The sequence below is a fragment of the Globicephala melas genome, chromosome 3, assembly GCF_963455315.2.
Source record: "Globicephala melas chromosome 3, mGloMel1.2, whole genome shotgun sequence".
Taxonomy (NCBI): Eukaryota; Metazoa; Chordata; class Mammalia; order Artiodactyla; family Delphinidae; genus Globicephala; species Globicephala melas.
The window spans coordinates 109,210,347-109,233,751 of NC_083316.1; the positions used below are offsets into that span (position 1 = coordinate 109,210,347).

The window sequence follows — 23,405 nt, forward strand, 5'->3', positions numbered from 1 at the left end:
TCATCCAGGCTGGCCTGCCTAAGCCACTGTGCTCTGTGAGCTTCCCTGACCAGGAGCTCCCTGCAGCTTCTAACACCATCTGTGGTCCCAACTATGGATTCTGTTTCTCTGGCTTGAGTAACGTGCAGGTCTAGTCAGACCCTCACCTTCCCAGAACAACTACCGTCCCCAGGGCCAGCTAGGGCACTGTGTCTCCAGAAGGCCTGCTTTCTCCCACAGTAAAACCTCAAACTAAATGGAACACAATATTCACAGTAGCAAGGCTGCACTCATGCCCACAGAGCGTGCCTCAGCTCATGCCCAAAGCGCCACTTCTTTCTCATCTGTCTCTTACTTCAAGTTTTTTGCCTGTAATGTAATCAAACGTGGAGCTAAAATATTTCCACAGGACACATACCAGACAGACTGAAAGGCACCCAACAGACATATGGTAAATGAATAAGATGAAAATCCCTGATGGCTTCCCACCAGAGTGGGGATCAAATCCAGGCTCTTTTCTAGAACCTGAAGGTCCTGGCAGTCTCACCAGCCTCTCCCTCTAGCCACCCCAAATTAATGCACTATCTCTGAGACCCACAACCCTTTTTCTCTTTTTCCAACATCCCAATCTCCTTCCCTCTTCCAGGTGTCCACACATTCTCTTCTCTACCAGAAATCATGTTCCACCAACTAATTTCCACTCAATCTTCAAGTCTCAATCGACATGTTACTTCCCAAGGTAGGCCTTCTCTGAACCCCAACTCTGCACTACTTCTTCAAAGCACTTATCACTATGGTAACTAAACAATTACCTCTCCTATGTTTAAAAGCAAGTCTTTCATATTAGGACCGTAAGCCTAAGAGAGACCACAAATGTCCTGCTCACCAGCATGTTCACGGCAGTCCCCAGCACATAATAACCACATGATAAAAACTTAAACGAGACACCAAAGGGAAAAGTGGACACAGGCTTCTGTCTCTAAGTTACTTGACAGCTTCTATGCCTCTCTAGACCTGGCTGTCTCAGCAGAGGGGAGAGGACACTGTTCCTTGTGTGAGAGGTAAACCCAACAACCTGTGGCTGGAGTACAGGCAGCAGGTGGCAGGCAGGCAGGCAGGCCACTGAGCTCTGGGGAAACGAAGGCAGCTTCATCTAAGAGCACTTCCAAGCTACATCCTCACTCTGCTGCCAAGCAGGGAACCCTCCAGGACACCCATCCCAAAAGTCCAGACTAGCTCTGGGCCATCTAATAGGAGCCAGGGATGTAAAAGTCACGGGGGTTGGGGGAAGCACACAAATGGGAACAAAGGGCAACTCTCTACTCCAGCCAAGACGGGCGCTGAGGGCCAGAAGGGCCCAGCCATCAAGCAACAGCTGGTGGTATCAGCTCTGACAGGAGTGGATATAAGAGAGCACTCTGGACCCAGGCTCCCCTTAAGGCCCATACACTGCACGCGTCATACTCACGTAGTTTAAGAACGTGGCCACACGATTCCCCGTCCCTAAACGCTTGAAAGCATCTTGCTCATCCTTCTATAAAATTAAGTGAGAGTAAACAGTGGGCCTGTACCCAATACTTACATAGTTAAGAAACGTCGCTAACCTATTTCCCTCCGTTTTGAGGCCGCTGTCAAAAGGTCGCTGCAATAGATAACAACTTTCACCCGAGTTTGCAACTGACTTCACCCGCCACCCACAGGACTGGGGCCAAAAAGGTCAAGGGAAGGTACTAAGTATGTGTTCCATATATTGGCCTGGACCAGGGGCCAAGGCTGCAAAGGAAACCCTGGCCAGGCATGGGGGAGAGGGGGCAGGAACAGCTTTCACAGAGACCTAGTGAGGTCCTCTGCTTTAGAGTCAGGGCAAAGAATGGCAGGCTTGGGCCAGGGGGACTACTCCTGACCTCACAGGGGAAACAGCTGGGCTGCACTTGGCTCTGGACTTGGGCTTCTCCAGCAACAAAGAGGGGGCCCTGCTGAGGCAGGGGGGCCTGATGTGAAGGCCACAGTGCTCCTAAAAGCTCCAGCCTTCTCAAACCAGCTACAGCAGAGCCCTTGAAAGCACCTGTGATTTGGGCCTTACCCTAGAGAAGTCAAAGTGTGGCTCGTACTGTCCTCCCATTCCATAATTAGCAACCTGGTGGGAAAAAACAGCATTGGACTGTTAGCAGCATGAACCACCCTGAAGCAGGCCATCTCCCTAGGTAACAACCAGATCCCCAAAAGCAACCTCTCTAAGGAGGGTAACTATCCCCTGCCAGTATGGGCAGAACAAATGCTGCAAACAGGTCTACAGCTGTGTCCAAGAGGAAGGGTGCAGCACAAATGTGGTTTCCCAAAAAGGAAAAGATGGGCAAGCTGCAGATGACCACTGTGGAGAAGCTCCAGCCCTTCAGGGCAGCAGCAGAGGGAGCCCTCCTTGAGGCAGGCCCTGGCCTGGGCCCTGATTATTTGGAAGATAATGAGATGGTAATCCAGAAGAATGCCAACAACAAACTCAGGATTGGGGTTTTTTTTTAATGCTAGTTTGGAAGCTACTCAGTGCCTGGCAGTGCTCCTGTCACCTCTGTCACCATGCCCCAGAAGCTCTTCTTGGTCAGTCTGAATAGGACAAACAAATCCCACTCCATCTCACAGTGGTACACTGCACAGAGTAATTCTGCATCCAAGTGAAGCAGCAGGGAATGGGCGGCTGGCTGCAGGGGGACCAAAACTGCTGCTCTACCTCAGTGCCCCCAGTGGAAGCCTGGACCTGGAATAGGGCCTGAGCCACCTCAGGTGCCACTAATTGGATTAGAAATCATAAATGCCTTTATGAACAGTTTATCAGCACAATATAAGTCCTAAATCACAATGGTTATTTTAGCTTCAGTAGCTAGATGAGAGATGAAGTTCAAGACAAAATACAGAATCTGACATGAAAGCTGATGTACCAAATGGTACCACCAATGTCCATCTGGGAACACTTGGTTACTGTATCTTAATGAAACCATACACACCTTTGGAGTTCAAATATTAGTCCTCAGAAAATTGATTTTGTATACCTGTTTTGGCAATTCTAACAGGTGAAAGATGCTGCAAAACTGGCAATAATGGCGACTCATGGACATGAGGGAGAGAGAGGAAGGGTGAGCTTTACAAGAGAGAAAATCCTCCTCTTGGAGTAAAAAACAGTATTTATCAAATGTGATGAAATGTGGATTTTCGGCAGCATGATTTTTCCATGTCGAAAAAAATTAAAATGTTGATATGAAGAATCAGAATCAGTGAGAAAATATGCTGTCATATACTGCTTTAGCCTTCAATATTCCCACACCAGGGGCTTCCCTGGTGGCGCAGTGGTTAAGAATCCGCCTGCCAATGCAGGGGCCACAGGTTTGAGCCCTGGTCAGGGAAGATCCCACATGCCGTGGAGCAACTAAGCCCATGTGCCACAACTACTGAGCCCGCGCGCCTAGACCCCTGCTCTGCAACAAGAGAAGCCACCGCAATGAGAAGCCCGTGCACCGCAACGAAGAGTAGCCCCTGCTCGCAGCAACTAGAGAAAAAGCCCGCACCCAGCAACGAAGACCCAATGAGGCCAAAAATACATACATTTATTTTTTAAACAATTAAAAAAAAAAAAAGAGTCCCACACCAAAAATAGCTAGAAATCCTATCAACAGTGCAAGGAGGCCTAGTGCAAGGAGGTCAGCAGGTGACCCTAAGCCTGGAGGTTCATCTAAGCAGGGAAGTTCTAGAGCAGTTGATGAAGTGACATTACAAATGCTTTTTCTTTGGATCCACTATAGTCGAGAACTTGAAGAAAATTTTAAACATGACTGTGATCAATTTGCCAGTGCACTCAGGAAAATTCAGTTGCTGCTTGCTGTTGGAGCAGCAGGGTATGACTGCATTTTCCAACACTCCCACTTGTTGGATGGAGTGCTTAAACTTTCACTACCTGGGGATAATGAAAGAAGCTGTATTGTTAACAGCTGGCTCATCTTTTAACAGTTTTGGGAATCACATTTGATCATGGTGCTAAAGCTATTACACCTATACTATTTTAATACTGTGCCCAAATAGTACAAGTGTCACGGGAACTTCCGGATGTGCAGCCATCAGAATCACCATCTGGGAAAACTCAGGGCCACAGACCCATACCTTTAATAACAATCAAAACTGATTCCTGGGAGGAGGTATTCATTTGTTACAAAAGTAGAAGAATCAGTCCTTTGAAAAATGTGGGTATTTATGGTACTGAGGTCAGAATGAAGGGGAAAAATGGTTAGAAATCACTTATTTGGTGAGGCTGACACATCTAGTCGGAAGTGTCTTCAATCTTCAAGAATTCTGGCAATGTAGCATCTCTTCCACTCTTAGGCCCTCATCCAATTCAAAAGAAAACCTCTTTTGCCCTTTCTTCCAAATAATCTATAGTAAACACATCGACTACAGATGAAAGAGTGTCAATAGATAGCATAAAAACCAGTTCATTTCCAGAAGCCTGTAGGGACCCTGGTGAGAAGGCTGTTGCTGGTGCCTAGGCATGTATCACACTGCATGGAATGTGGAATGAGCACAGACAGGTACTGAAACCCAGGTTCCTATCCTCAGACCATGTAGGATCAAAGGTTTCAACAATGCTGGCTGGCAAAGAAAATGCCAAGACAGTTCCTAGAGAATGAAAGCAAACAAAAATGGTGTCTCAACCTCCTGGCAGCTGTGGTCTTCTTCCAGAAGAGCCCTAACCATAAAAGCCCCTCCACTGGAGTTGCGGCATTCAGATCCCATTCATCAATTGAGTTACAACATGACAAGATATCAGTTAAGATGAAACCAGGGTTGTGGCAGAGAAGCCAGTCCAAGCACGAAGCTGCTGTCTTCTGGGGTTGCATGTGAGATAGGGTTCAGAGGGTGCAGCCAGGAGAGCAACAGGGGCACAGGTCCTGTACACTCTTTTCAGCCTCTTGGTCCAGGGTACAGAATCAGCAACCAAGAAGAACATCATCCTCAGTAAGGGCCACAACAGTCCTAACAGGCTCTGATATGCAGTGGTAGATGTCTTAACAACAATAACAAAGCTGCTCCAGGAAGATATGAATCACAACTACGCCAACAGGGATGCACCCAGGGCATGGAGAGCCCCTATCGCTCTTGAAATGGTGGTGTCCTCACACGTAAGAGGAAAGTGGGAGACGTGGCAGAAGTCCTCTCTTGATGTGCTTGTCTGCAGAACTTACCCAACAATTAGGCTTACAAACTCAACACTAAGTTGAGTTGAAATGAAAAAATTATATTAAAATTTCACAGGACTGTAAGATAATCAGCATGTTTTTAAAAACTCTGGTGGACTTCACATAAATTCATAAGGAGGACCTTCAAAATTGGTTTTGATTGCTGACACAGCTATGGGGGGGGAAATGAGTGCTGATTTGCTTGTATGTGTCCAGGCAAAAGTTCAGAGAATCTTTTCCAAGTGATCTCAGTTCAGTATTCTACTGAAGAGCCATGGTTGATCAGGTAAAGTGTGATATTCTTAAATACACGGGAACTCTGGCCAAACAGACAGATCCAGGGGGCTCAAGAAAAATGCCATTGAAACTTCTCTGGCAGTGTCTCAGATCGTCATTTTACAGCAGAACCCAGAAGTTGGGATGTTCAAAAGGGAGTGTGGCCAGTACTGATTTGAACTCAACAGAACAGACAACACATTAGTAGGAGCTTTACCCAAAATTTTCAGCATGGTGCTACCATGTTTCTTCACAATCACCTCTGAAATGCAAAACAGGAGGCCAGGGTCCCAAGGGGGTACTTAGAAAGGAGCATTCCACCTTCACCAGCCAACCAGTCCAGGCCTCTCAATGCTACCAATGTATTACAGAACACTTTACCTCCAAGTGCATTTGACTATGACTCAGAACCATGACCCATGAAGATATTTATAGCTCTTAGAGGTGTCCCTGAAACAACGTAGGATTTCAGCTTCTGTAGTCAAGAAGACATAAATGGGCCTGCCATGCCCACCAATGATCCCTAGCTCCGAGTATGATACTTGGGCACACAAAAGACATTCAGTTGACATTTGTTCAATGCTAATTGTTGAATGCCAGTGGGCATACTTAATTCTGGCTTCCCAACACGAGGCCACTCCATACTCATAGCATCCTGCAGTCCTACCGTTTACTGGGCAAGCCTCCCTATGTCTGGCCCTGAGCACCCTGGAAGAGCATCTAGCTAGAAATACTCCCTTCCCAACTCCAGGGTTCCCAGAAACAAGCCATACCTGCAACAATTCTGCAGTCTTTACTGTTAGGCCTGTGATGTGCTGCATCCGAAGATTCACCCGAGCCACAACTGGGTCATCCTCCTCCTCCAGCCAGGAGCTAAGCCAAAACAAGAGGGAGAGAAAGGAAGGTGGGGAAGGCAGGTTTCGATGCGGTTCTACACTCTCTCCCCAGCATCAGGGCCAGCACTAACAGGCAGCACAGGATGAGTGCTCCATGTAGGGGAGGTGCCAGCAGGGAGGACAAGCCAAGCCACCCTCACTTCAATAGGAACTGGGAGGCCCAGGAGTTGGGGCTTGAGCAGCCACCCCGCCACCACCATCACCTTTGCTAACCTTTTGGAAACTCTGTAGCTGGCAACAGTGAGAACACCTGTCTTGGGATCACGAACAGTGGCTCGTGCAAGCTGGAAGGCAGGAAGAAAGGGCAGACGTATCATTCTTTGCCTTGAGTATTTTTTTCTTGGAGAGACTGGGTCCTGATCTGTCAATCAGGCCAGTGCGGGAAGGAGCTCTGCAGTCAGTGGCTCTAGCCAAGGCCCCATGATCCTGCAAGCCAGGCCAGGGCAGTGGTCTGGGGCCTCCAAATTCCTGCTCTATCAGACCCTGGCCACTACCCTGCTTGGCTGCTGCCTGCCCCTGCTCCCTCCCAGGTCCATGCTGTCTGCAGAATTATGCCTATGGAGTCTGCTTTGTCCATCTGCCCATCTGCCTGGACAGCCCCTCTCTCACCAGGCCCATCCACCACACCTTCCTGCACCTGGCTGCTCCTACCACATTCAGACTGTGCTGCCATCCCTGAGCCTCAATCTTGCATGCTCCTCTCAACGTGGTCAACTACACTGTCCTTCTGAACCTCAGTGGCCTTCTCTGCCCAGAAACCTACCCAAACACTCTCCTACTGCACCAGCCCACGCTGGCCTCCCACTGCTGCAAGGAACAAAAAAAGAAGGCACAGTTTTCACTACCTTGGGAGGCCTGCGAGGTCAGATGATAGAATAGGAAAGGAATCTACAAGGTGCAATAAGTAAACTGCTGCCTGGAAGCCACCTCCACATACTCACTCATACACACACACACACACACACACACACACACGCACACACACCCCACCTCACCTACCTCATATCCCCCCAGTCTCCACAGACTGGTGCAGTGATACTCCCAGGAAGGACCTGCTGCCTGGAGCCAGCCCCCAGTGCTTCAGCTGTGGACTGTCCTAATGAGTGCTTACTATGTGCCTGGCACTGCTGGGTGACTAAGACATGGCCCCTGCCCTCATACAACTCAGTCAAGTGGGGAAGGCAGAAAACTAGCTGGGTAATCACAGCACAGCATGGTAGGTGCTGGGAGAGGGGAAGCTCAATGTCTGTGGGAGCTCAGTCTACAGGGTCAAGAATGGTTTCCTACAGGGGGGACCACCTAGCTGAGATCTGAAGGGTAAGTAGGAGTTAGCCAGGTGGGAGAACATTACAGGAACAGGGAAAGAACAGTGATGCAGACGCCCAGAGGTGAAAATGGATGTGGCACTATGACTGTGGGTTAGAACTCAGAGCAAAGAGATGAGAATAGGCTGAGGAGGCAAGTGGGGGTTGGGCTGGATGCAACCTATGACCAATGAGAAGCAGGGAAGGCTTTATGCAGAGGAGGGACACCACAATCTGAATGTAAGAAGGATCACCGTGGAGACATCATGGAGGGCTGGCTAAGGAGGCGTCAAAGCAGGAAGAAGGAGGCCAGTGAGGATGTAAGGGAGAGGTCAGGGCAAGAGGTGGCAGAAGGGATGGAGGGGGTGGATGGACTAGAAGACTGGCCAGGAGGTGAGATCAACCAACCTGGACACGAGCTGCTGCAGCACATTCTGGTAGGATGGCACTGCACCCAGAGCAGAGAGCTTCCCTGAGATCGTATCTACGGTTCTTTCCTGATGACAACTGCAGCTGCAGCTAGACCCCACCCAAACATGTGAGCCACAGCACTGGCCTGACACCCACAGGGAGGCTCTGGGCAGCTGGGGCTCTGCTCCCAGGGATAGACAGGGCTATTTTGAAAGCAGACCAGAGACCCACAGGCAGCTGCCAGGCATTCCCCACAGGACAAGTTAAGCTCATGGGCCCTACTTCAAAGCCAGCATAGCATCTGTCCCTCACAGGCTCCAGAAAGGAGAGGTCAGCTTGTAATAGCCAACATGTTTGGCTCTTCACATGGCTTCTGTTCAAAGACAAATTTTCCCAACACGCTCCTCCCTGCCCACACTGCCCAGCCACACCCATGTGCACACATGCACCCAACATCAACACACACACACACACACAGTGATGTTTTAGTGCTTTGGTCGGAGAGACAAGGGAGAACTCTCTCAGGAGGTTATGGCACAACAGTGCCTCTCCCACCTGACAGCCAAGAAAGCAGTTTTCTTTCCTGGAGGAATCTGGAGCTGGTCCAGGGAATGGAAGCTGGGGGGCAGGAGGCGAGGTGTTTCTGGTCCCCATTCTCCACACACACTGGCTAGACCCTCCCTCAGCGACATCAATGACACTAAGAACTGACTCTGAGCCGTAGATGTCCTAGTATCTCAAGCCAAGGCTGTTCCAAGATACAGTCCAGGGCCTAGGGTAGGAACCTATTTTAGATCTCTCCAGGAGTGCTGGGCCTCCTGGCCTCTACAATTCTATTAGGAGCAGAGCAATAGAGGATCTCCAGCTAAATCCTCCCTTCTAATCACCAGTGATAGGAGAAGGATGGGGATATGGCAGAAAGTAGTTCTCTTTGAAAGATGTCAAAAAGGAGAAAATCTTTTATGAAATAGAAATAGAAAAATAATTTTATAACATGATGAATATATACAAAACCAACAGCCAACTGCATACTTAGCAATGAAATACCAAAAGAATTTCCATGAAATTCATGAACAAAACAAAGATTCCTATTGTAAAAATGCTCTAGAAGCTCTGGGCAGTTCAAGAAGACAACAAAAACAAAAGAACTATAACTATTAGGATGGAGAAAACAAAATTTTTCTTATTTGCAGATGCTAATACTATCTGGACAACCCAAGATGATTAGCTAAAATCCAAATGAAGAATAAGTGAGTTCAACAAGTAGCTGTGATCTGCACCATGTCTGTTTCCTTGCAGGTAAAATGAAGATGATGACAGAGCCTGCTAAATAGACATAGCAGTTAACATATGTTAAGGACTTAGAAGAGGGCCTGCCAGGACTTCCCTGGTGGTGCAGTGGTTAAGAATCCGCCTGCCAATGCAGGGGACACGGGTTTGAGCCCTGGTCCGGGAAGATCCCACATGCCGCAGAGCAACTAAGCCCGTGTGCCACAACTACTGAGCCTGTGCTCCAGAGCCCGTGAGCCACAGCTACTGAGCCCGCGTGCCACAACTACTGAGCCCATGTGCCTAGAGCCCGTGCTCCACAGCAAGAGAAGCCACTGCAATGAGAAGACCGTGCACCTCAAAAGAGTAGCCCCCGCTCACCACAACTAGAGAAAGCCCGCACACAGCAACGAAGACCCAACGCAGCCAAAAATAAAATAAAATAAATAAATTTACCAAAAAAAAACCCCAAAAAAACCCAGGGCCTGCCACACTTCTCAACTCAGTAAACATTAGCTATTACTATGAAATATATTTTTACAATCAATAGTTTAGTATATAATAGTAAACTAATTTAATAAAGTAACCAGTAAAAACATAACGACGAAAGAAACAGTTTTTTGTGAAGTTACAATAACAACAAAAAAAAAACACTGCCTAGGAATAAATTTAACAAGAAAAGTGCAGGGCTTAGGTGAAGAACAATTTTAAAGATATGAATAAATAGAGAGACCCAGAGTGCTCTTGGATGAGAAGACTCAATACTGTAGAGATGTTCGTGCTCCTCCAAGTCAATCACTTCTTTGCAATCCTAATCAGGAGACCCACAGGACCCAGCTTGGCAGTGCCCCAAGGCATAACTTCCTAAAAACTAGCCCACACACCAGCCCCCAACACGGTGAGGTGACACTTCTCACTGTGGGCTTGCCCTGCTTCCAGTGTGCCCTTCTATCACAGCTCTTGTCTGTCCATACTGGTTCCCTCAATTTTCTTCCCCCACTGGACTATGAACCCTCAAGGTCAAATTGAGTCTGTAGTACCTCAGTACCCGACAGTGGACTCATGCAAGACATAAGCAAAGGCCAGCCGGGTAAGCAACCAAACTGCCCCATGGTACCAGGAGTGAGTGGCCCAAGAAGGAACTGCAGAGACACCTACTTTGGGTTTTGCAACTTCCTTGATCCTCTCGATTTCCTCGTCAGACATGACATCGTAGTACCTGACGATGTGTGGACTGTCCCACTCATCCTCCTCTTTGAAAGGGGCGATGAGCAGCTGTGGCGTCCCGTTGCCATGGTGGTACCTACAGAAAAGCCTCTTCTGCCTTCGGGGTGTCTGGGGAGCACAGAGCAACAAGCCCTGAACTGAGTGAGTCCTAACCCTCAGTCCCAGGCTAGCCGGCTGCAGACACTGGCCTCACACCCCATGTCCAGCAGCCGCTCCCTCCCGCCTCACCAGAGAAGAAAACAAAAGTCCCTCAGTTTGACTGGCATGAAATGATACCCCACAAATCATGCAATGTTTCTTCCCTCCCAAGAATACCTCATGTTGACAAGTCCTGTAGCAGGGTGTAATCCCTGGCCCCTCTCACAGAGATGTGAGTAGGTCAGGAGGGCTAGGGCCAGGGAGAAGTCTTTCTAGACAGAGGAGCCAGTGGGAGCCAAGCAGACATGGGCATGGAGAAGACCGAGAGACTGTCTCACACCTGAGCCTCCTTGAGGAAGCACTGGGGTCCAAGGGCTCTCAAAGGCCAGTGATACCCCACACCAAACTCTAGCAACTGCCTGGTCTTTGCTAGAGATCATGACTTCAGTGGAGGCCCAAGGCACATCCACGCTCATGGCTTTCTTCAGAATAGTGAGTCAAGTAGAAGCTGCCCTGTTGGGGTGGGGAGGGGAGCTCAGTAATAACTTAGAGGATTGAAACTCTGCCTAGGACATCAGGGAAGACAAGTCTCCTGTCCTATACCTCAGAGCACACCCACGTGTCAGCCTCAGCAGATGCTACCAAGAATTGAGAAAACTACCTACAGACAGAGGAACATCTTCCTCAGATCTGCCTGTCCAGAGCCAAAGTCTAGGTCCACAGCCTGGGCCCTGACCCATCCACGTGTCTCACCAGTTTGACACCCTCCCCACGACAGAGGCTCTCGTAGATATCCCTCTCGGGCAGGTAGTCCACAGGCCTCTCATATATGCCTTCCTGGGGTGCTAGTTCAGCTTCTGTGTGATTCAATAACATTTTTTCTCTTTCTTCCTCCAACAACCGTTCAAAGTAGCGCAGATTCCCTCCAGCTCGTTCATGGCTTGGGTCTAGAAAAAGCAAAGAAGAAGAAGCAAAAGGAAACCACAAACATCTGTTAGATCATTTAGAGAAATTATTCTGTAAGTGGTTTTCTCTCCCAGCAGCTCACTCGCACGCAGCATTCTGCCTTCCACAGCACCTAAGCACAGTTCGCTGGTCGTAGAGGAAAGGCCAACAGAGGTTCTCCCTACTCTGGTCAGAGATGAGAAATGAGCAACAAGAGCGGGGCGCAGGGGACGCTTAGCCACCAACACGGCTCTCCTCCGGAATTCCCTGGAAGTCCCAAGGACACAGGTCCAGAGAAGCAGGCCAGAGTTCTGCCTCCTCCTCCCCACTTGGCTGTGTGCTAGTTACAGCCGTCCCCTAGAGTACATCCACTACTGGTGACATCACATGCTGGCCACAGCTAGAAGGCAGGCTGAAACACCAGCGGCAAGAAGGGCCACATGACACTCCCACACCTTTGTCCTGTGGGCCTCACAACAAGAAGGAGCAAGCTTGGCAGGATTACTGTGCTACCCCTCAGATGAGGAAACTGCGGCCCAAAGATGTTACAGATTAAGGTTAGGTTATTCAGAAGAGGAATCCAGGTGTCCTGACTCCCTGTACAAGGCTCTTACTAACACGACAGAGTCCAAAAAAGCTCTCTTCCCACATCCATCTTACAGACATTCACACTAGCTGGTCTCAGACCCAAAGCCCATGAAAAGGAGCAGTGAAAGGAAGTCTTTGCTGGTCTGTGAAATCTCAGACTATGATATCCCATATATGAGTAAGAGGTGGAACAAATGGGTTCTTAAGACACAGTGCTTTTGATCCCCTTCAGTCTAACCCCACAGGACAACTGAAATCACCAAAGCCATGGCAAGTCCACCAGTTAGACCTCAGGGCTCTAACAGGTCAGGTCACTGTCACTGCAGCAACCCTGAAATACAGCTTGCCTCTCAAGCTATTCCTGACGCAGTATAGGCTCCACCCTACATAGCAGCAGATGCGCTGAAGCACTGGATTCGTATTTAGAAATGGACTAGGAATCCATGTGTAGGGCCACGGGTGCCATAGGCCTGAGTGTATCCATCAGTGATTGGGCAAGGGCTAAGCCAGAACTACAGTGGGTAAAGAGCTAGCTGACAGCTGGACTGCGCCTGAAAGCAGCAAAGCATTAGTCAGTGGCTAGGCGGCAGGTCAGACTGGCTCAGTTCCTGGAGAGCAGTCAGGTAGTGGCCAGCAGGGTGACCAGTTCCCCTGCTACCTCCCCCTCTGCATCTGACCTTCCCCTAGAACCTCCTTACCAAGGGAGAGCAGTCGGCGGGTGAGCTCCAGGGCACGGTGCAGGTCACCCAACTGGAAGACGGCATAGCTCAGATAGTCCAGCACCTGGGCCTTGGATGTGGTGGCCTCCTCCCCTGCATCGAGCTGCTTCAGCACCTGTTCCATCCACAGCACTGTGTGGTAATAGTCTCCTTCATTGTAGGCCGAGCGGCCCATCCCAAAGCAGTCGTCCACGCTCAGCACTGCCTGGTACTTGGTTCCTGCAGCAGGAGAGGCAAATAGTCAGGCTCAAAGAGCCTCTGGGTTAGGGAGAAAGATTCCCCCATTGAGGGAGCCCGGGTCCCTGGGTCGGGGGCATCAGCCCAGCAGAGCCCCACCAGAATTTCAGACCACACTCCTCCAAGGGCCATTAGTATGGAAAGCACAGCCAGGCTGGCCCTGCCTCGGGCTGGGGTGCACAGCCTACCTCCTAACTTCAGACTCCCCAAATGGGAAGGGTCCTTTGTTACGGAAGAGCCAAGGAAGCCCAAGGAATAGTGTTCAGGAAAGTATAAAGGTCCTGTGAGCCACATGGCAGATGTCTATGAGGCAGCTGGCCATTTGAGACTGGAAGTCAGAAAAATAAGTTAAATATAAAAAAACAGAACTTAGGTGGCAGGTAAAGCCATGGATGAAGATAATCGCTTCCAGAAATAGTGTCAGGAAAGAGTAGAGAAGGTGGCTGAGGCCAGGGCCCCAGAGACCACCTATACAGAAAGGACAGAGTGAATAACACTGAGAAAGAAACAGAAGGAGCAGCAGTGATGTGACAGATGCCAAGGGAGAGCAAGAGATAAGACTGCAGTGCCAGCTTTGACCACTAGGTGGTGGGGCCCTTGGTGAAGATCAATTCAGCAGGTCCTGTGACTACAGGTCATCTGCTGTTGGCTCAGTGCTGGAAAGTGACCATGAAGAGAGTTTCAAGTCAAAAAGGAGATGTGGCGTGTAAGCTATGGGGAGATACAGGGTTTAGGCTGTGACCCTCCCTGGAAAGCAAGGGAGTTTCCCTACAATCCCATCAAGAGCAGCCTAGGCATGGCTGACATGGAAGAGTTGCCTCAAAGCAGGCTCTTGCTGCCTGATGTCCAAGATGTCCAGGATGAAACCCCTGATGCAATGTGTTGGCTGCTTCAGAGACCAAGCGTTGCTCGCCGTGATGGCTCAGGAACAGACAATGTGGGACAGGAAAATGGGGAGAGTAAACACAAGACAGAGCTAGTAGGCAGACCACAGATTGGGGTGGGGAGGTCCTTGAGTCCCTGTTCACTCTCCACGTACCTCCACAGATCTCTGGCTCTGTAGGCCGAGGGACTAAACACTGATGGAGGCAGTATAACACAGCTGAGTGAGCTGGACAAAACAGGGTCTGTGTGGGCCTAACTATGGCACCCCACAACTGTGTGACTATGGACAAGTTACGTAGCCCCTCTGATTCTTAGTCCCTTATCTCTAAATAGAGATAATACCATCAGTTTTAGAGGACTTGCGCCAAGAATTCAACAAGACGACATATGAAAGTGTCTCCTATGATTCCCCAGAGTGGTAATAATCAGTAGCTATTATCAACATGTCTCACAGATACCAAGAATGTCAAGAATGGCTCCCAGACACTCAGCATCCTTCCCAGAAGCCAACTTGAAAGTCTGCTCCCTAGAGAGTGTTCCCTGGAGAATGCCAGCAGAGCTGAGGGCTGAAGGGCAATCACACGTGATGAAACCCAGCTGAAGGGGGTAATGGTATTCCTGCAGAGGTTGTGGGATGAACAAAGAAGCTGAGCAGTGGCAAAGCTTTAGTACAACAGACAAGGAAGCCAGGGAGATGGTGCCACACAGGACCACAAAAACCACACATTAAGAGGAATTTGGTTTAGCCCTAAAAGTTAAGCATTGTGATCAGGAACTCATGTAAAAAGATATGTGCTTAAGACCACATGGAGGATGATTTTAAGGAGTGAGCTGGAGGTATACAATAAATTAGAATAATATTTCAATAATCCAGTTGAGAAAGAAGTGACCATGAGGCTGGAGTTAGGGCCTCCAAGTACAAAAGACATTGTAGGGAGGTAGAATCCAGAGCAGCCAGTGGATGGAGTGCTTTTTGCTGATGTAAGGAGGAAAGACAGTAGACAGTTCAAAAAGGGATGAGGATTTCAGTTTGGGACACGTGAATTTTAAGGAGTCCAAGGAACATCCAAGTAGAGATGTCCCACAGCCATTTGCCTGCACTGGTTGAAAGCTCAGAAGACAAGCCCTGACAGGGAACACAGATCTGGATGTCATCCATGTACAGGTGATACCTCAAGTGATGGAAATGGCTGGGCTCACTTGGAGAAGGTGCTTAGGGAGACACCAGGTAGGGGTGGCATCCTGGGGAACAACTCCCATCCACCCCTCATTTCCCCTCCAGGATATGCACGGGTCTGTTAACTGAATGTAAAAGGTCAATGCCTGGCTCTCTCTTCCCACCAACCATTCTCACAGCTACAGGGTGAAAATATCCTGCAGGTGCCCCAAGTCACCTTCTCTCTCTGGCCTCATTGCCTGGCTTGGTCCAAAATCTGACTGAGTGAGGATTAAGGAGAAGTCTACACTCCTTCCTGTTGGCTCATTGGACTCCTCAGTACCAAGGCTCCAGGCCCTGACCAGCCGGCAACACAGTGCATCCCTCCCCCTCACCGTGATTCCCTCCACTGTGCCTCCTACAGGGTCCCCACGGGTGAGGTGGCATCCAAGGTCTAATGGAGTCTAACTGAATCCCTGGGTTTACTGGCCTTTAATAGCCCCCAAACCCCAACACGTCTTCTTATAAACATACTGAGGCAGACAACCGAATTGAAAAGGGGCCTATAAAAAAATGAGAGAGAGAGGAGCCAAAAGAGAAACAGCCAAGATCAGTGCCCCAGCATTCAAAGGAGGGGAGACTATCAGGAAGAATGGGGCAATCAGTGTGCCAAATGCTGCTGAAGAGCTAAAGAACATTCTGCCTGAAACCTGTCTACTGGCTTTACCAGCCAAGTAGCCACTGGTGACCTTGCAGGGGCAGGATTGGCCAATGGCGGGGGAAAGATGCCAGACTTTGCGTGTTCAAGAGGACATAGGAACCAAGGAAGTACAGAAAGAGTGTGGATGACTCTCCAGCTGCCTAGCCAGGAGGGAGAAGAAATCAGTCAGCAGCAGAGACTCAAAAGGACCTTGGATCCTGAGGGAGTGGTTTGTTAGATAAGCAAGAACAGAGCATGTGGAGAAGAGTCCAGAGAGGTGGACACAGAATGAACAGGGGCAGAGACTGTAACTGAGGGCACACAGGACATGGGGCAATGAATCCAGAGATCAGTCTTAGGCAAGATGAAATCGGAGGGTGGGGAATAGAAGTGGGTGCGGATGCAGACCTGAGTGGTGCCCTGGGGACAGAGACCAAGGAGGTCCTGAGCAGCAACCTCGGCATTCTCTGAGCTGAGAGAGGACAGGCCTGGGCTAATACCGGAGGGAGGTGGTGGGGCAGGGGCTGAGGGGAGACAGTTGTCATGGGAATAGAGGACTGACAGCAACTGGAAACCTAAGAAAGAACTACAGCCAGAGGTCGTGGTGAGCCTGAGCGTAGAGACCATGAGTCAGCAGTGGCTCCATCCTTGTCCATACACCACAGCAGACACACAGGCTGGACAGGCTTTGCATGGAGTGGTGAGTTACCTGGAAGCTCGCCTTTGGAAATTGTGTCTGGGTCCAGTTTGTATGTGTCCTGAAGTCTCATCAAGGCCTTGGCGGCTCCTGTTTCATCTTCATCAGTGGGAAAGAACTGTCGCTGCACTGACAGGTTGGCAATAAAGCCTTCCAAAGGAGAGAGTGAGAACAAAAGGTTACCCTGGTCCAGGGATAGAATTCCACCTGGAACCAGACAGGCACCCAGCGGAGGGTCTCTGGCTAGTGCAATCTCCCTGCCCCTTCCCTCAAAGGCTGTTTCCCCTTCCTCCAGGAAGCCCTCCTTGATGGCTCCAGTCCAGGGAGACCTCCCCTTTCTCACTCCTCACTGTACCAACTGCCTGTGCTGCTCATTTGGAACTGAAGAGAAAGGCCCCCTAACACTAATTAACACATGGGAATCTGAGAGTCTTGGCGTGGAGATAGAAGGAAAAGAGGACAGTGAGGGTAACTGACAGGGACACAGGAAAGGACTCAGGGAGGACTTGCTGACCACTCAGTGGAAAACAAATCACATGGAAAACCTTGATCCAGGATTATTAGCCTGGCCAGGTAATCACAGATTCCTAGCCTACATCTCAGGTTGAACAGCCCAAGGGACAGAAGTGGTCAACTCAGAGAGCCCAGCTGGCCACTCATTACTGACCACTGGCCCTTATCATCCAGAAGGGTGATGATGACAGTCCTGGAGGTGTTTGGTGCTGTCCCCACGCCAAGATTAGGGACTGGAGAATCATCTGACCAAGGTCAGTATTAGGTGGGGCTGCATAAGCCCGGCATGGTTCCCCTGAGAGACCACACTGGGCCTTGCTCTGCTTACTAGGGCACTCCTACCACTCAGACCCACAATGAGCTCAGGGCATGAGTTCCCCAACTGTGGTGCTCAAGACCACAGCCTGGAGCCTGGGAGAGCCCCTGAGCACAGAAGCACCCAAGGAAGCTGTTTGGGGACTCCAAGTCCTAGTTGTAAAGCAAGATATACACCTCCTGCAATCTCAGGACTCCAGGTGGAGGCCAGGCCCTCCCATGCTGATTCAGAGGCTTCAGTTGTGCTCATAAGCTGAGAATTAGTAGGGGAAGTCCAAGGCCATTTCTTCTCTGGCCTCTTCCCCAGAGCAGCAGGACCCATAGCCACCTACTCTCACGACCTCAGGCTCAAACACCCACTTGTAGCCCTGCCTGGGGACCCAGGGACCAAGATGCTGCAACCCTGTCTTCCTCACGGCTGCATGGTCAGGGACTCTATGAGTTTACAATCCAGGGGAAAAAAATGCTTCCAGAAAAAGCCACATTGTTAGCATGTCTCCCTGCCTCCCCCTCTCCCCATTTCAGGGGAAAGAACTCTGAAAGAAAGAGGTGAAAACAACGTATTGCTGTCTGGGGCTGTCCTGTCTCCCTCCGGGTAATTATAAGGTTTTCCAGAGGAACCAGATGTTGACGGTGGGGGATGGGTATGAAGAACAAGACTTGAGAACAGAAGATCATATGGGCAGGCTTATTCTCCCACACTGCAGGCAGGACAGCCAGTTCTGAGCTACAGGCTCAGGCTGGGAGGCAGGGTCTGGGAAAGGCAGCCGTGGCTTCTGGAGGCAGTGAGCTCACTGGGCACAGCTCCGCCCGGCTAAGCTCACCAATCCCTGCCCGGAGGCCACCCTGCTCCCAGCCAAGCCCAGCCCAGTCTGGCCATAAGGGCTAAAACGCCTCAGCCCCCGAGAGACAACGATGAGTCTGAAGTTAATCAGCACTTCCAACTCAGGGAGAAGAGACAGTGAGTCCAGGGGGGCTGGGCTCAAGGCTGGAATTAGAAGGGCCCACCTCCAGGCCTGCCCCACCATCTCCTGCTAAGAGGAAAATATCAGAGCATAGAAAGTACTACCATAGTAAAAGACTAAGCACAGTTAAAGCTTTAAATAAGTTCATACTCTAACCTGCAAATCCCACTTATAGGAATTTATCATGAGAAAATAATCAGAGATGGGCATAAAGATATGAGTAAGATTGCTGATAATCTGGAAACAATTCCACATCCACTGACTTGACCAGTTTTACACTACACCAGTATGACATATTACTGTCCAGCCATTAAAACCACGTTGCAGAAGGACATTTAAAGGACATATAGAGAAGCTGAAAAATTCAGGAAAACAGTATATGCTTATGTCACAAATCTGCCAACAGATAATGTTTTCTTTCTAAAAGATATGAATGGTGGGCTTCCCTGGTGGCGCAGTGGTTGAGAGTCTGCCTGTCGATGCAGGGGACACGGGTTCGTGCCCTGGTCCGGGAAGATCCCACATGCTGCGGAGCGGCTGGGCCCGTGAGCCATGGCCACTGAGCCTGCGCGTCCAGAGCCTGTGCTCCGCAGTGGGAGAGGCCACAACAGTGAGAGGCTCGTGTACCGCAAAAAAAAGAAAAGAAATAAAAGATATGAATGGGAATGAATTTAGGTGAGGCCCGTGCTCCCCAGCTTGCACTGGTCCCACCACTTAGCCCACTTATCTTACTTTTGTTAATTCATTTGGTCCCTCGAAGCAAGTAAGTTTGCATTCCACGATATATACGTATGATTCCATTTTTTTAAATGTATATACATGTGTAAAAAGACTAGAATTTTAACAGTGATTATCACTAGGCAATTGGATTAAGAACTGTAATTTTCTTATATGATTGTTTTTGTGTTTTCCAACGTTTCTATAAATATGTATTACTAAAGCGTAATTAGAAAAAAGTCACTACCAAAAAAAAAAGGGACCCAAAAACACTAGGAAAAGGCAAGAACTGATTTTTTTTTTTTTTTTGACCACGTAGCACGGCATGAAAGATCTTAGCTCCTGACCAGGGATCAAACCCGTGCCCCCTGCAGTGGAAGCTCGGAGTCCTAACCACTGGACCACTAGGGAATCCCGAAGAATTGATTATTATAACATATTAAAAGCAAGGACAGACAACTGCCAGGTCCCCACAGAGATGACAGCCACTGGACTGGCAGGCTGCACGTTCACACACTGCACGTGCACACCCCGACCCAGGACAGTTTCAGACCCACACCCCCCAGGTGCCAGCACACACACATACTGGCTCACCCAACCACCTGCTCACTGTCCCTCACCTGCAGCTGAGTTCTGCAGGACAAGGTCCTCCAGCGCAGGCCAGTCTGTGTTTAGTCGCTTCACCAGTTTATAGGCATTCACAGGGTGGGACAGGTAGCCTTCAGGGTCAGCAGCTGACTTGCTGGTCAGGGCTTCCATTTTGTTGGCCCAGCTGTGGAACCAGAGAAAAAGGAAGGTTAACACACGGATCTTGACCTATGGTAATTTTCCTGGTGAGATTCAGGGGGTCTCTATTTAAAAAGGAAAAAGCAGTGAGTCCTTAGCCCACATACTTAGCTACTCTGGGAGACTGGCATGAAGTAACCTCCAGGCCAGCCCCACATTGCCTCCTCAAGGGCTTCCTCTTATGGGCACCCAGGATGGGTTCTGGGGGTGGGGGGTGGGGCAGGGGAGGAGGGTTGGCTCAGGGTGGGTGTGGGGATTTAAGACATTAGACACCTCTTAATCTTAGAGAGCTTGGCTTCCTCCACCAAGATGTACTCCTTCAGGGACAGCACCAGGTCCTTCTCTGCATAAATCAGGTCTGTCATGTGCCCTGCAAGGGAGAGAAAAAAGGGCCAGTAAGAAATGGATGAGGGACATCCAGCTCCCAACCTGAGGCACAAAACATCAGCACAGAGGCCAGCCCCCTGGGCCAAGGGCATATCAACTCTCTTGGGATCATGGGGACCTAGAGTTAAAGGAGGCCTAGACATTCGTATGGTCCTGGCCCCCCGCTTCAGGAAGAGAGAGGCAGAGGCTCCAAGGGAATGTTAAGTGCACTGAGGACACCTTAAGGAAGAAACCCCAAATCTCATTCTCCCACTGCCACCCAGTTGGGTCATGTTATGGGACACAGACATCCTGGGGGCTTCTCTGCTCAGAACTACTCTCTAGTCCAGGAGAAAGTTGGTCAGAAATGCCAGGCAGCCCAGGAGCAGCCTGCACTACCCAGGGTGAAGGCTCAGCTGAGACAGCTGGCTCCCAGGAAGGACATCCAGGTCATCAGGGCTCAGAGGGGGAAACAGCAGCTCTCCCCAGATCTGGTCAAAACCAGTGGATGAGGCCTTCCCACCCTGAATGAGAACAGGCCTCAGGCAGTGACATTCCCTGGCACATGAGCCAAGGATTGCTCAGGTAGACAACAGTCCTGTTGGCACATACCAATAGAAGTAAAGAATTCAGCCTGCACACAGCCCAGGACACCAAACCAGGCCACCAGCAACATGGATACCCAGAGTTTCATGGTCACAGAGGGCAGTGTCTGCAAGGCATTCAGTGATAGTAGTCATTAGATCAACAATGGTAAAAAGCAACTTAAGTAAGGATACACATACACATGTGCACATATATACACACATTCAAACATGCCAAAATCCTGACCTAACACACAGAAGCCAGGGAAAATATTCAGGACCACCAGTGGAAAGATGCCAGGGTATAGAACCAGAGATGTATGCTTAATTCTGTCCCCTGCTCTGGGAGGCCAAGTGCCCTTGGGAGAGACTCTGCCTTTCGACTTCTGGTAACCACTGACAGCACGGGAAGGCTGAATGGAGGTGGAGGCCGTGGACGACAGTCACCTCTGGGTCTAATAGTCTGTCAGTTCAAGATTCTGGCCCAGACCTCTTCTCTGTTTCTGTCTTTCCTTCCAACACAGGTGTGAGGACAGTGCCAGGTGCTGAGGACCCAGATGTAACACACAGTCCCTGCCCACAAGAAGACAAAGTACAGGAGAGACAATGACAGAAAGAGAACTTGACACAATATGCCCCAGGGGACCCACACCCAAAATAAGGTGCACAGCAGATGGTGAGCCCGAAGAGAAATCAGACTGCTCCCTGCTGGTCTGCACCTGGCCACAGTTAGAGCAGACACTGCTCTTCCTGCAGTGAGCTACTTGGAAGACACTGTCCTCATGGAGAATCACCATTCGCAAATATTTACTAAAGACCCACATATGCCAGGCACTGAGCTACGCACTCGGGATACAAAAATGAATCGGCCACACAGGGCCAAAACCTTAGGCCAGGCTGGGTTGCTGACATGAGTAAGAGGCCAGCTGCTGTCTTCTCATCAGCCTAGAAATAGCGAGACCCAGCTCTGAAGGCAGCAGGCACACCATGGGGCAAGCCCCACTGGCCGTGGACCCAAGTACACAATGGAGACTTTGGACATCATCTCCAAGCTCAGCCATGCAGCCTGGAGCACGCTGAAGGAACAGCACCCACGTAAGCCCCAGTTCTGTCAGTCCCTCCTCTTCCTGCTCTACTTCAGCCAAGCCCCACTGGAAATTTACTGAGAGAAAACAAGGACTATAAAGGAAATACAAATGCTTTCTCTCCAAAATGTAAGCCTTATCTCACAGAATTCTAAGTCTGAGCTAACGCCAGCTCAGCGGTTTTTTGCCTGCGATGATTAGATGCACAGTCACGCCCACCATTCCTCACCTCACCCTTTCAGAAGAAATTCCAATCCACTGTGGTTCCAGATTAGGCTCAGAGAAGCCCAACCACGACCCCCACCCTCAAACGGGTTCCTATATGAGGAAGAGGAGAGAATAAGTGAGTGTCCCCATTTGTTCATCCCTTGCCAAATGTCTGCAGAGCTGACATCATGCCCATCAATACCCTAGGTGTCAGGGGCCCAGAGATACACAGAACAAGATCCTTCAGCCCACAACCTACTGCAGGGTAGGGAGTATGGGCTAAGGGATCCATTATAAAGTTAGAGCAGCAGATGAAAGCAAGTCACCGAGAAGAGGTGAGACGGCCCAGCCTAGCCCCAAGGTAAAGCCCAGATCCCCCTTTTGCCAGCCACAGATCTGCTCCCAGGTCTCAGCATACCACATCTCCACCCTGGGATTCCAGAAGGCCTCTCTTCTTGCTTACATAAGACCCATTCACAGGGTTAGGGTCTGCTCCTTGTACTTCAGGAGGCTGCATCAGCTCAGAAGAACACCTTCTGTATGTGTGTAGGGAGGGAACAGTAAAAACCCAGAGCCAGGAGGCTGTATCTGTGGACAATGAGGCATCAGCCAACTACCCACCAGGCTGGGGTGATGGGAGAGCAGTGCCCAGGCAGGAGACCAGACCAAACACGGTTGGAAGTTGGGGGGCACCAGCGTTTGTCCCCTGTTCCGTCACCAGTTGCAGCGGCATGCCCATTCAGAGATCAGGTAACAAATTTAAGGGAGGGAGAAGACTCTCTGTTCCTTTCAAGTCACCCTGGTGATACTGCCCATGGTTCATGCCTTACAGCACTCAGGAAAAAGCAGCCAAGTTCCTTCATTACATGAATACCAGCTGTCATTTCTCTGGAATGTGCTATCTGGCTTAGACTGAGCCTATCGACGAATCCCAGCCTGGAGGCAGAGCCCAAAGAATCACAGATGGGATTCTGGGCTGACCAAGAGCCTACGAAGTCCTGCTCTGATGGAGGAGGGGGATGACAACCCTGCTGGTCCAGAGAGCTAGGCGCTCCCACGCAGCCCCCAGACCACCACAATCAACACTGCCACCCCAGGCAAAGGTACACTAGAGTCCCAGCCTATTTCTCCTGATCCTGAGCCCCCGAACACTAATTTGTATTAGGTGTACAAAAGGCCATCTAATCAGGGTCAGGCTGGGAGGAGGCAGTCTCCAAGAAA

General features: G+C 49.9%; 1 protein-coding gene across 11 annotated transcripts in view; it reads right to left on the reverse strand.

Annotated features, from left to right (window-relative positions):
* P4HA2 (prolyl 4-hydroxylase subunit alpha 2) overlaps positions 1-23,405 on the reverse strand; it is a 79,643-nt gene that overhangs the window by 12,852 nt on the left and 43,386 nt on the right. For 5 of the 11 annotated variants that reach the window (XM_070045182.1, XM_070045188.1, XM_030869679.3 and 2 more), the window contains exons 3-13: positions 20,921-21,020; positions 20,216-20,312; positions 19,777-19,928; positions 16,659-16,796; positions 12,951-13,190; positions 11,473-11,666; positions 10,513-10,689; positions 6,584-6,654; positions 6,248-6,347; positions 2,063-2,116; positions 1,448-1,513 (exon numbers count right to left, since the gene is read on the reverse strand). In XM_070045182.1, coding sequence (XP_069901283.1) covers positions 1,448-1,513; positions 2,063-2,116; positions 6,248-6,347; positions 6,584-6,654; positions 10,513-10,689; positions 11,473-11,666; positions 12,951-13,190; positions 16,659-16,796; positions 19,777-19,928; positions 20,216-20,312; positions 20,921-21,020 — 1,389 coding nt within the window. Of the gene's footprint in view, positions 1-1,447; positions 1,514-1,561; positions 1,622-2,062; positions 2,117-6,247; positions 6,348-6,583; positions 6,655-10,512; positions 10,690-11,472; positions 11,667-12,950; positions 13,191-16,658; positions 16,797-19,776; positions 19,929-20,215; positions 20,313-20,920; positions 21,021-22,206; positions 22,296-23,405 lie in introns of all 11 variants that reach the window. The other 6 variants (XM_070045185.1, XM_070045186.1, XM_060296193.2 and 3 more) reach the window with 3 other exon arrangements.